Below are 13553 nucleotides of genomic sequence, written 5' to 3' on the forward strand. Positions count from 1 at the left end.
CTTCATAAATTAGAACTTTGAGCAATACTTTGCCTTGGACTCTGATTTATATTTGGAATCCTGATATTAGGATCTTTTGGATCAATTTGATAAACGCTGTTATCTTGCGAACCCTTAGGAATCACACAATTAACTGAGCCATTAAATCTGTGTGTGTATCCACTTGTTTTGGAGTCAGTCTTCAATCTTCGGGACAGCCTGATCAAGTTCTTGCAAGTTTTGGGGCAACCTTTCTGGAAGTGGTTTTGCCCTTGTCTTCTTCTCTGGGTTGGGATGAAGGGACTGGCCCAAAGTCAACCATTGAACTGTCGATTGGATTGAAGCCATCATAGCTGATTGGGTTGAAAGCCATAAGCCACATCAAGCCGTAAGACATCCTTCCCCAATTTAGGATCTCTGGTTGGGGAATGCAATCTTTAGCCCAGAAAATCTGCAGATGGATGCTGGGTTTGCTATAAGACCACAGAGGGAGCGGGGGACATTCACTTCCAGATTCCCCATTTCCTTTTGGGGTTTCCATAGATGTATTGACTTCCCCTTTTCATGATGCATCTTTTTGCGCATCATATCTGCAAAAAGAGGAGGAGGGAAGCCCATTAGCTGTCTTCACTGGCTTATGTTACTATGTTCTTTATCCAAGAAGGGAAGGGAAAAAAATGGTTTACAACCCTTCCTTCCCTCCCTCCCTCTTCCCTCCTTTCTTCCTTTTCTCATTTCTTCCTTCCTCTCTCGCTCCCTCCCGCCCACTTTTCTCTTTCCTTCCTTGATCTTTCCTCCTTCCTTCCTTTAACCTCTTTCTTTCCTCTTCTTTCCTTCCTTTCTCCCTCCCTCCTTCTTTTCTCCTTTCTTTTTTCATTTTTCCTTCCTCTCTTGCTCCCTCCCTTTCACTCTCTTTCCTTTCTTGTTCTTTCCTTCCTCCTTTCTTCCTTTTTCTCATTTCTTCCCTCCTTCTTTTCTCAGCCTCCCTTCCTTCCTTCCACTTTTCTCTTTCCTTCCTTGAACTTTCCTCCTTCCATCCTGCCTTTTCCTTCTCCCTTTCCTTCTTGCCTCATTTTTGCTTCCTTCCTCCCTCCCTCTTTTCTCCTTCCTTTCCTCATTCTTCCTTCCTTCCTCTTTTGCTCCCTTCCATCCTTCCTTTCCCTTCTCCCTTTCCTTTTTTCTTCCCTCCTTCCCTCCCCACCCTCTGTTCCATTTTTATCTTCCCTCCTCTTTCCCCCCTTTCCCCTCTTCCTTTCCTTCATTCCATTTTCCCTTCTTTCCCTTCTTCCTCTCCCTCCTTTCCATCAAAATCTCCATTCAAAACATCAGGTGGGGGGGGGGCTGTGGGAATAAAGCAGGGAAGAGGAGGAGGAGGAGGAGGAGGGAGGCAGCAGGCGAAGTCCTTCCAATGCAGCCTTCCAGGAAATGGCAGTTAAGAGGTATTCCGCTGTGAGGCTCCATCTCATCTGGATGTGTCTCTGACCTCCCAGATAGATCAAAGCTTCATCTCTCTGACAGCGACAAGATGACGACGTGGCTTGCCACGGGCTTTCTGCCGCTCCCACTGAATCTCTTTGTCTCTCAACTGCGCCCGATAGCTACGAGTATATTTTCAAGGCTGAACAGGTAGCCAGGAAAGGGCTGTCTTTTGACATTTTCGCTAATCCCGTCAAGCCTGTGGTTAAAACGGCGCGATGGCGGGCTCCTTTCGCCAGCAGAGAGCCTGCCTTCTCCACATATGCATCCCGTCAGCTCCAGAGGATGCCCAATCGTTGAAATGTGATTCAGTGAAATGGATGCCAGAGCATTAAACTGACTTCCTAACCTGTTGACATGGTGGCAATCAGAAAGGCTAGCAGTCCAGCGGTTTGAATCCCGTTACTTGGTTAAGTGAGTTTTGCCCCATTTTATGACCTACCATGCCACAGGTGTTAAGTGAATCGCTGCTGCTGTTGTTAAGTTAGTCACACAATTGTTAAGTCAATCTGGCTTCCCCGTGGACTTTGCGTGTCAGAAGATCGCAAAAGTGGATCACGTGACACACACACACCCTGGGACGCTGCAAACGTCCTAAGTATATGCCAGTTGCCAAGCATCTAGATTTTGATCATGTAACCATGAGGACGCTGCAAACAGTCATAAGTCACTTTATTCAGTGCTGTTTGTCATTTCGATCACTAAATGAATGGTGTAAGTGGAGGACTACCTGTAGCCGATTACCATATTTTTCGGACTATAAGATGCACCAAGATTTTGAAGAGGTAATTTTTTTAAAAAAAGGTTTTGCACTCTGCAGGTCTCCCAAACCCTCTGCATGCCTTGTTTTTTTGCAAAAAATAAAAAGGGCATGCAGAGATTTGGGAGGCTTCTGGGGTGCTCCTGGGAGCTGGGGGGGGGGCAAAAATGATCCGTTTTTTGCTCCTTTTTGCCCTTCCCAGCCCCCAGGAGCACTTTGCAAGCCTCCCAAACCCTCTGCAAGTCCATTTTTGCAAAGAAGGTGGGATTTGGGTAGGCCAAAATACTGTATTCAGTGTATAAGACACATCCAGTTTTTCACCCTCTTTTTGGGGAAGAAAAGGTGCATCTTATACTCCAAAAAATACGGGTACATGCAGAGGTAGTCCTTGACTTAACAACCACAACTAAAATCAGAATTTCCATGGCTAAGCAAGATAAAATGAGATGCATCCGATGTTATCACCTTTTTTGCCATGGTACCCTGTTTCCCTGAAAATAAGACCTCCCCGGATAATAAGCCCTCCCCAAAAATATTGCAACTCAGCAGCAGCCATGAGGTGACCACGCTCGCTGCCTCCTGCACCTCAAAAATAATTAGACCTCCCCGAAAATAAGGCCAAGTGCTTATTTCGGGGGGTCAAAAGAAAATAAATCCCTGTCTTATTTTCGGGGAAACCTGGTAGTTAAAATCGAATCACTGCAGATGGTCAACCCTGAAGCTGACCTGTCCATAGGCCATTTTTGACAGCTTTAGTGTTGCCACACAAGAGCTAAGGAACATGGAGGGGGGATTTGTGATAGTTGGGATTCTGCAGCCAAAACAAAATACTTTCTCTCGGGAACCAAGGACATTCTCACTCCTGGTCGGAGGAAGGCGGAGTGATGTCACCAGGTAACCAGAACTCACCATGATTGGACAATGTGACTGTTTTGAGAAAGTGACAAAACTTTTATTTTTAATTCGGTGACAACCGTGGGAGCCTTCAGAGTCGGTTATCACCAGATACGTGCCAATATGATATTTCCAATGAAGCTATTCTTTCAGGAATTTAGTTTTACTTTCTGTGGGCGTATTCCTTGGATCCCTGACGCAGATGTTAAGTGAATTGTGGTTCTTAAGTGAATCCAGATTTCCCCATTGATTTTGCTTGTCGGAAGCCATCTAGGAAGGTTGCAAATGGAGATCACATGATCCCAGGATGCTATAACCATTGTAAATACATGCCAACCCCCATGTGCTCAAATACGGATTGCGTGATTGTTGGCATGCTACAATTGGTCACTAAACAAATGCTTGTAACTCAAGTGATTCATTTAACTGCCTGTATCTGGATATATTGTTGTACCAATGCATTGTTGACATCCAAACAAGAAAAAATTTGCAGATTTTTATATTTCATTCAGAAGTAGAAATTGTTCACCATCTATACTGGCCCTATTCTACATAGAATAGAATAGAATAACAGAGTTGGAAGGGAGGTCTTCTAATCCAACCCCCTACTTAAGCAGGAAATCCTACACCACTTCAGACCAATAGTTCTCCAACATCTTCTTAAAAACTTCCAGTGTTGGAACATTTACAACTTCTGGTGGCAAGTTGTTTCACTGATTCATTGTTCTAACTGTCAGGAAATTTCTCCTCAATTCAAAGTTGCTTTTTGATTAGTTTCCACCCATTGCTTCTTCATGCCTTGGAGAATAGTTTGACTCCCTCTTCTTTATAGCAACCCCTGAGATATTGGAAGACTGCTATCATGTCTCCCCTAGTCCTTCTTTTCATTAAACTAGACATACCCAGGTCCTGCAACCGTTCTTCATATGTTTTAGCCTCCAGTCCCCTTAGTCATCTTTATTGCTCTTCACTGCACTCTTTCTAGAGTCTCCACATCTTTTCTACATCGTGGCAACCAAAACTGAATGCCGTATTCCAAGTGTGGCCTTACCAAGGCCTTATAAAGTGGTATTAACCCTTCACGTGATCTTGATTCTATCCCTCTGTTGATGCAGCCTAGAACTGCGTTGGCTTCTTTGGCAGCTGCTGCACACGGCTGGCTCATATTTAAATGGTTGTCCATTAGAACTCCAAGATGAGGTGCCTCCATCTGATAAATAGAAAATAATAAAATCAAACAAAAAGATTCCCTCCACAAACTTCAAACAGAGTCGGGGGGAGAAACCTTTTGCCCGACTTCATAAATTCTGAGTGACAGAAACCAATATTAGATCTATGGGATCAAACTGAATTTATTTTCTGCCCGTGAAGTTTGAATTTGTGAATTTGACAGGTTGTTTTAAAGGGCACGGGCACATAAAATAACATGAAAAGAAAAGACTTTTTTAACCTAAATGAGAGTTGAAAGTTATCTGTCATAAGCTGTTAGGAGTTGGCTGTGCTCTCTCTTGAAGCATGTCCTTTCAGCTGTCAGTTTTAAAAGGTTAATACCAAATAAAAGAGCAGTGAAATTAACCTTCCATTGTGTGGCTTGGTGCCTTCCCTTTCAAAACAACAGGTTTGCTGGGTAAAATAAGTTGATTTTCTAAATTACCATTTGTTGCACTCTTGTTCCCAGGGGTAAAATTCAGCAGGTTCTGACATGTTCTGGAGAACCGGTAGTGGAAATTTTGAGTAGTTTGGAGAACCGGCAAATACCACCTCTGGCTGGCCCCAGAGTGGACTGGGAATGGAGATTTTGCAGTATCCTTCCCTCTGGAGTGGGGAGGGAATGGAGATTTTGCAGTATCCTTCCCCTGGAGTGGGGAGGGAATGGGGATTTTGCAGTATCTTTCCCTTGGAGCGGGGAAGGAATGGGGACTTTGCAGTATCCTTTCCCTGGAGTGGGGAGGGAATGGAAATTTTGCAGTATCCTTCCCCTGGAGTGGGGAGGGAATGGGGGCTTTGCAGTATCCTTTCCCTGGAGTGGGAAGGGAATGGAAATTTTGCAGTATCCTTCCCCTGGAGTGGGGAGGGAATGGGGATTTTGCAGTATCCTTCCCCTGCCCCGCCCACCATGCCCCGCCCACAGAACCAGTAGAAAAAAAAAATTGAATTTCACCATTGCTTGTTCCCATCTCCCCCCTCCTCTTTTTTTAACCAATTCGTGAAACATTTCTCAGCAAAAATCAAAGAACAAGTGACTTATTCAAAACCAGTGATGGCGAACCTCTTACAACATGCCTAAATTGCCTCAATCTCCCTGTCCAACTGCGCATGAGCATGCAACAGTAGTACCACCACCCCGCACATGCGTGCATCACCCCTCCCCAGGCTCTGGAAGCTTTCCTGAACTTCCGGTTGGCCCATTGGGACCATTTTTCGCCCTCCCCAGCCTCCGGAAATGTGAAAAACCAGCTAGCCGACGCACACATGTGCGCCGGAGCTGACGGCTGGCATGCCACCAAATATGGCTCCACATGCCACCTGTGGCACACGCGCCATAGATTTGCCATCACGTTTCTAAACCCACCACTGAATACACCCTACGCACATACAGTACCCTGTGCAAAGTGACGGTATGAGGAAGGCTGTTGAATTGTATGTGCCCTGCTCGCGTGGCACACATATGTACAGGTAGCCCTCCACATACAACAACCACGATTGAGCCAAAAATATATGTTGCCACGTGAGAAATTCGTTTTGCCCCGTTTTACGACCTTTCTTGCCGCATTTGTTAAAGTGAATCACTGCAGTTGTTAAATGAGAAGCCCGCTTGTGAAATGAATCTGCCTCTCCCGTTGCCTTTGCTTGCCCGAAGGTCGCAAATGGGGTCATATGACCCCGGCACAGTGCAACCAGTGGTTGCAAGTCGAGGACTATCTGTAATAAAATATACATTGTATTTTTCGGACTATAAGATGCACCGGAGTATAAGAAACACTATGATTTGGAAGAGGTACATTTAAAAAAAATGGTTTTGCACTCTGCAAAAGGGGTGGGGGGGGCATGCAGAGCTTTGGGAGGCTTATAGAGTGTTCCTGGGGGCTGGGGGGGAAACAAGCAAATAACGGGGCATTTTTTGCTCAATTTCCCCAGCCCCCAGGAGCACTCTATAAGCCGCCTGAAGGCTAGTCATGTCCTTTTTTGACAAAAAAATGGGCCCGTTTTCACAAAAAATGGGCCATTTTTTGTTCAGTTTTGCTCCCCCCGCCCCTTTCCCCCAGAAGCACTCTACAAGCCTCCTAAAGGCTAGCCATGCCCTTTTTTTGAAGAAAAAAAACCCGGCCATTTTCGCAAAAAAAAAAAAAAAAAAAAGTGGCCGTTTTTGGGAGCTTTGCAGAGTGCAAAAACTTTTTTTAAAAATTTGCCTCTTCAAAACCTTGGTGCATCCGAAAAATACAGTACCTGTAATTTAGTCCAACCAAGATGGATTGCCGTTGGGGAGGTACCATTTTTTCCCTCCATTTCCATTGTAATTCTGTTACAACCAATCTTTTGCAGAGAACTTTACTGTGGTTGTAATTTCTCCAGGTGGAACTGAAAAGGAAATACAACGATCAACACTCAAAAGCCAGGGGCCTTCTGACAGGAAGCCAGTGGTATGAAGTCCAGGCCTACAGAGCTCTGAACCAAGCCCTTGGCAGGTGAGTGAACCTATTCAGGAAAGGTTATTCCTTCAGCTCTCCATCCTCAAGGTTTTTATTTTTGGAGCTGACCATTCCTTGAAGCAAACACCGCTATCACCTTGGAACTTTCTTTTTAAAGAATACATTTTTATTTTTGAAGAAACACAGACAAAACACAACAAGCACCACAAAAATATCTTCCATTACAAATTATAAAGAGTGTGTCAATTGGTTACAAAGAGCTTTCATGCATCCCTTCCACAGTCATCACCCACAATTCAAATTATATGTTATATATAGTAAGTTATATGTTTTAAATCAAATATATTTATATATATTACTGTTCTGACCCCTTCCTCCGTCCAGTAACGAAAGCCAAGACAAGCGTAAAATGGAATGTCCTTTAATAACAAGACCAGACTCTCGGTGGCTGAAAGCCAAATAAACAAACAGATAAGGACCTTGGCAGCAAGTCTGACAAACCTTGGCAGCAATTCAGACTAACTCTAGCAGCAATCCAGCCTGCCAAGTTCATTTCTCTTTAGTCCAAGCGTTGACTTCTGCAAGAGGGGCGTGACACAAGCAGTCTCTTTTATAGTCTGGAGAGAAGCTTAATGAGCATCAGCTGAGCGTAATTACCTCCTGTAATTACGTAGTTGTTCTTGACGCCGAGTAGCCCTTCAACGGCGTGCATCCCGGAACAACTCACTGTTGGTTTCTGGATCATTCTCTCCTCTCCTCCCCACTGATCCAAGGCTCAGGCGCCACCTGGTGGCCAACCAGTCTCTCTGCGCCCTGCTCGGAGTCGGAACCCTGTCCAGGGTCCTCCACATCCTCCAGGGCCGACTCATACGGCCCCTCACTGTCGGAGTCTGGTGGCAGCTCCAATGGCTCCTGCTGGGCTACAACATATTACTATCATTATACCTCAATCTTTATATGACTATGATTATTTTTATGTCCCTTTATATAAAATATTCCAAAATTTAAAGCAAAAACCACATGATGGCATTCCGTTATCTATTCTCAGTATCATCCAGCAACATTACATCTTTATGACACTTTCTAAATAAAAAATTAATTATGTTTAATAACAAAGTTTCTAGACCTCCTTTCTTAATCACTGTTTACAATTTATATCCAATTTCCCTTTTATCATGTCAATACAAATATTACCGTGTTTCCCCGAAAACAAGAGTCTTATTTTCTTTTGACCCCCAGAAATAAGCACTTGGCCTTATTTTTGGGAAGTTCTTCTTATTTTTGAGGTGCAGGAGGTGGCGAGCGTGGTCACCTCATGGCTGCTGCTGTGTTGCAATATTTTGGGGAGGGCTTATTTTGGGGGGAGGGCTTATTTTAGCACATGAGCTCAAAAGCCCAATTGGGCTTATTATCTGGGGAGGTCTTATTTTCGGGGAAACAGGGTACATTATTATCATTATCAATCATTTATTTAACAACATCCGTCATCATTTCATTTTTATTTTTTGGTCTTAGTTTAACTAAATTTGACTTACTCCTTTTTTTTAATATTATAAGCTTTATACATAACAGAGTTTCTAACTTCCTTTCATGATCACCATTTAGAATTTATACCAAATTTCCTCTTATCAAACCAATACATATGTGTACATTGTTATCATTATCCATTATTTATCTAACTATATCCATTATCACTTCATTTTTAACATAATGCTCTAATTTTAACTAAATTTGACTAATATTTTGTTATTAGTTTTCATATCTCAACCTGTGTCTTTCCAGTAATAGTGCAGTCTTACGTCTTTTGCCATTTGGGGAATTAGTCTGGTTATTTCCTGAATCAAATTTCTGTGGACTTCTCTTCGCAACTTGTTGCTTTTGGCATATCTTGTAAAATCTCGAGACCCTCCGTCCGCTTCTTTAATCAGCTTATCTTTGGTTATCAGTAGTGCTTTGGTCAACGTTTCTCTCCTTGGATCCATCAATTCTTCTCTTTTTTCTTCTTCTAAACCTTGAAATCTGGGGTAGAGCTCCTTTCCATCTACCTTCCCTTTCTATGTTCCACACTTTCCATCTCCAACCACACTAGGTTCACTGTCAGTATCCACAATTATCTTGCCTCTTTGTTCATTTTTCCCTTGGGCTTTTAGGACTCTAACCTCCACTTTTTCCGTTTGCTGGATATCTTCAATTTTTCCATCAAATTTTACTGCACTGCAATCTATATTTTCCAATCACTTCTCAATTCTCTCTGTTGTTTCTAATAATTTTTGAATTTCAAACATAATTTGTCGTAATGTTATGGTTTCTTTTTCTTGTGCCATACTTCCAACTAGTAAACACTGCCATTCTAGTTTCAAAATAAGATTTTGTTTTCACTTCACTCCAGCTGCCAAAGAAGCATCCAAAGAGCACCTATATAAACAATCCGTGCTCTTCTCCTTATCTCTTCTGTAAACAAGCTGAAGCCTTTGAAGTGCAAAGTCAAAATGATCAAAGAGAAAAAAGAGAAAGCAATATTCCCAGGACTCAGCCTCCAACCTCCAAGTGGCAGTGTAACTTCTTTTCCCTCTGATGTTAGTACCCTCTTCGTATTCGTTTTATATCTTCTTTATATTCCAGGCTTAAAAGAAACAAAATTCTTAAATGGAGCAAAATAAAGAGAAAAAAACCCCTCCAACCCAATATTATAAAAATAAAGAAAAAGATTTAATCCATAATCACCTTGGAACTTTGATTTTAGCAATAGCGCTTAGACTTCTATACCACTTCACAGTGCTTTACAGCCCAGTTTAAGCGGTTTACAGAGTCAGCCTATTTTCCCCCAACAATCTGGATCCTCATTTTACCCACCTCGGATGGATGGAAGGCTGAGTCAACCTTGAGCCGGTCAGAATCGAATTACTGGCAGTGGGCAGAGTAAATCTGCAATAGCAATAGCACTTAGACATATACCATTCACAGTGCTTTACAGGCCAATATAAGCAGTTTACAGAGGCAGCCTATTTTCCCCCAACAATCATTTTACCCACCGTGGAAGACTGAGAGGTTGAGTCAACTTTGAGTTGGTCAGGATCGAGCTCCTGGCAGTGGGCAGAGTTAGCTTGCAATACTGCATTCTAACCACTGCGCCACCACAGCCCTTTTAACATTTGACATTCAAACCAGTTGGATGTTTATGTGTTTGTATCCCGCCCTTGGTTGATTTTTTCAAAGAACTCAAGGCAGTGAGCCTATCCAATGCACCTTCCTCCTCCTATTTTCCCCACACCACAACAACAACCCTGTGAGGTGGGTTGGGCTGAGTGAGAGTCATCCATTTGGCTTCCATGCGTAAGGTGAGCCTAGAACTCACAGTCTCCTGCCTTAACCACTTGACCTGTGATGGCGAACCTATGGCACATGTGCCACAGGGGGCATGCAGAACCCTCTCTGCGGGCATGCAAGCTGTTGCCCCAGCACATGCTCCACTGTGCATGCACAGTGCATGCCCCAGCACTGTGCATGCACCTCCCACCAGCCAACTGGTTTTCAGGTCTCTGCCACTCATGTGTGGGGTGCATGCGGGAGACACGTGTGCATGGGCGGGGGTTGGGGCGCACGTGGGGGTCGCACATGCATGCTTTGGGCACATGCGGGGGACACGTGTACATGGGCGGGGGTTGGGGCGCATGCGGGGGCACACATGCATGCGGGAGGTCCATGCCGGAGACACGTATGCATGGGCGGGGGTGGGGGCACATGCGGGGGTCGCACATGCATATGTGGGGTGCATGCGGGAGACACGTGTGCATGGGTGGGAGTTGGGGCGCATGCAAGGGGCGCATGTGCATGCGGGAGGTCCATGTGGGAGACACGTATGCATGGGCGGGGGTGGGGGCACATGCGGGGGCGCACATGCATATGTGGGGTGCATGCGGGAGACACGTGTGCATGGGTAGGAGTTGGGGCACATGCGAGGGGTGCACGTGCATGCGAGAGGTGCATGCGTAAGATGTGCATGAGCGGGGGTTGTGGCGCATGCGTAGGGAGGCAGGAGCACTTGCACGCATGCTCAGGGGCAGGGCGCACATGGGTTGTCTCACACACATGGGGGGTGTTGCACATGCATTGCATTATGGGTGTGCACATGCTTTCACACCTGCGCACACTTTCAGCACTCAGCGACGAAAAGGTTAGCCATCCCTGCAGTAGACCAACCGCTCTGTTATCAAAAACATTCGAATAAGGATATTTCTCTGAAATATAAAGATCAAAAGAGTTTAAGGGGTGATTTTTTTTTATACCTTTGAAAGTTGGAAATGAGAAAGAGTTGTTAAGTTAGTAACACCGTTGTTAAGTGAATCTGGCTTCCCCCCTTGACTTTGCTTGTCCAGAAGGTCCCAAATGATGAACACACGATCTGGGGACACTGCAGCCGTCATAAGAACATGCCAGTTGCCGAGCACCTGACTTTTGATCACATGACCATAGGGATGCTGCAAGCTGCAACAGCCATAAGCCTGAAAACGGTCCTAAGTCACTTTTTTCAGTGTCATTATAACTTCGGTTGTAAGTTGAGGACTATCAATATCTGAAACCAGACTCAAAGCCAGCATCTGATTCTCTTGACTATGGAGATTCTCAGTCATCCAGGTCATAGTGGTCACAAAGATGCTTTTGTCAAGAAGCAACTGGACTTCCTGGCATTTCTTTGAATCCCTTTCGCTTCTCCTCCAAGAAGCTTCTTCAGCTCTGATTGGATGGTGGGGAATGGAAGGATTTATAGTCCTTGCAGGCAGCTGGTCATTTGCATCCCTTTAGAGAGCCGTTGTGGCCACTTGGAGGTTTATCTGTGCCCTCAGGGTCTGGTTTGAAAGAGGGGTCAAAGAGACCATCTATGACCAAATTGACAGCCCTCTCTCAACAGAGGGGGGAGGGATATGACACCACTCATTTCTTGTTTACAACATGGTCCTTTTGGCCGTTTCAAGAAGGCCCCACACCCATTTGCAACACTAATTCTGAGGACACAGATAAACCTCCAAGCGGCCTCAACAACTCTCTAAAAAGATGCAAATGACCAGCTATCTGCAAGGAACATAAATCCTTCCATTCCCCCACCATCCAGTCAAAGCTGAAGAAGCTTCTTGGATGAGAAGGGAAATGTCTTCAAAGAAAAAAAAACAAAAAGTCCAGTTGCCTCTTGAAAAAAAGCACCTTTGGGACATCCGATTCGCTTCCTTCCCTGAAAGTTTTAAGAGCTGGCAGCAGATTCAAACAGTGAGGAGGTTGGGGAGGAAGATGGGCCAGTTCTGGAGTCTGGAGAAGACTCTGATGAGGTCTCTGTGTCAGAGGCAGAGAGGGGGCCAGGGCCGTCTGACAATTATCAGCTGCCTTCAGAGTCAGACATCAGTGAGGCAGAAGAATAGCTGGAGCCTGTTCCCAGTGTGCGCATGGGCAGAGTTGCCAGAGGAAAGGAACAGCTAAAGAACAGGGGACGACTTGGGAGTAAGGCCACAGGTGGACGGTGAATGGCCCCTCCCAGAGGAAATAAAAGGGGAGCGAAAGGGGAGTTTGCAGGAGACCATTAGTTCGCTTAATTGGTTTGTGACTCTCCAAGGCTCCTTGCCAAGTTTTGCAGATATGTGCCTGGCAGCTCTCCAAGCCAGATAAGGTCTGTGACTGTAAATCCTCCTTTGAAAGACTTTGCTGGATGTGAATGAGCAGAATTCACAGTCAATGAATAAAAGTTTTTTTTTTTTGTCATGACAAGGAATTTGCTTCATGCTCTTAGGAAGCCTCGGTCAGAACATTAAAGCAGATCACGGAGGGTATTTTTTGCTGACTTGTTCTTCTGTTCCAGATGCATTCGCCACCGAAGCGATTGGGGAGCACTTATTTTAGTCGATGACCGTTTTGGAAAGAGCCCCAATAAATACACAGCTGGTAAGACATCTGATTATTTGAAGGAGACATGTGGGCAAGTCACGGGTGGGGGGGGGATAACATGCTCTCACCCTAATTCATGTGAAGAACGGTTGCAGGTCTCTGTCTCTCTCTTCTCTGTCTCTCTCGTCTCTGTCTCTGTCCCTCTCTGTCTCTGTCTCTCTCTTCTCCTCTGTCTCTCTCTCCTCTCTGTCTGTCTGTCTCTCTCTTGTCTCTGTCTCTCTCTTCTCTGTCTCTCTCTTCTCTTTCTCTCTCTCCTCTCTGTCTCTCTCTCTGTCTCTCTCTCTCTGTCTCTCTCTGTCTCTCTCTTCTCCTCTCTCTCTCTCTTCTGTCTCTCTCTCCTCTCTGTCTCTCTCGCTGTCTCTGTCTCTCTCTCTCTTTCTCTCTTTTTTTTAAAGAGACTCTTTGGAGACTTGGTGTCCATAAATGAATATTTTTGGGGCTGCTTTCAGCTGGGAAGCAGTGCAGAGAAGAGCAACAAAGAGGATGAGGCGACTGGAGGCTCAAACATATGAGGAACGGTTGCAGGAACTGGGTATGTCTAGTTTAATAGAAAGAAGGACTAGGGGAGACATGATAGCAGTCTTCCAATATCTCAGGGACTGCCACAAAGAAGAGGGAGTCAAACTATTCTCCAAGGCACCTGAGGGTAGAACAAGAAGCAATGGGTGAGAACTAATCAAGGAGAGAAGCAACTTAGAACTGAGGAGGAATTTCCTGACAGTGAGAACAATGAATCGGTGGAACAGAAGTTGCCTCCAGAAGTTGTGAATGCCCCAACACTGGAAGTCTTTAAGAAGATGTTGGATAGCCATTTGTCTGAAACGGTATAGGGTTTCCTGCCTAGGCAGGGGGTTGGACTAGAA

At 44.9% G+C, this 13553-nt stretch overlaps 1 protein-coding gene across 1 annotated transcript in view; it reads left to right on the forward strand.

The window, feature by feature from the left end:
• Positions 1-13553, forward strand: part of BRIP1 (BRCA1 interacting protein C-terminal helicase 1) — a 124470-nt gene that overhangs the window by 89854 nt on the left and 21063 nt on the right. The window contains exons 17-18 of the mRNA XM_032214863.1: positions 6683-6795; positions 12605-12687. Coding sequence (XP_032070754.1) covers positions 6683-6795; positions 12605-12687 — 196 coding nt within the window. The remainder of the gene's footprint in view (positions 1-6682; positions 6796-12604; positions 12688-13553) is intronic.

The sequence above is a fragment of the Thamnophis elegans genome, chromosome 4 (assembly GCF_009769535.1).
Source record: "Thamnophis elegans isolate rThaEle1 chromosome 4, rThaEle1.pri, whole genome shotgun sequence".
NCBI classification, from domain to species: domain Eukaryota; kingdom Metazoa; phylum Chordata; class Lepidosauria; order Squamata; family Colubridae; genus Thamnophis; species Thamnophis elegans.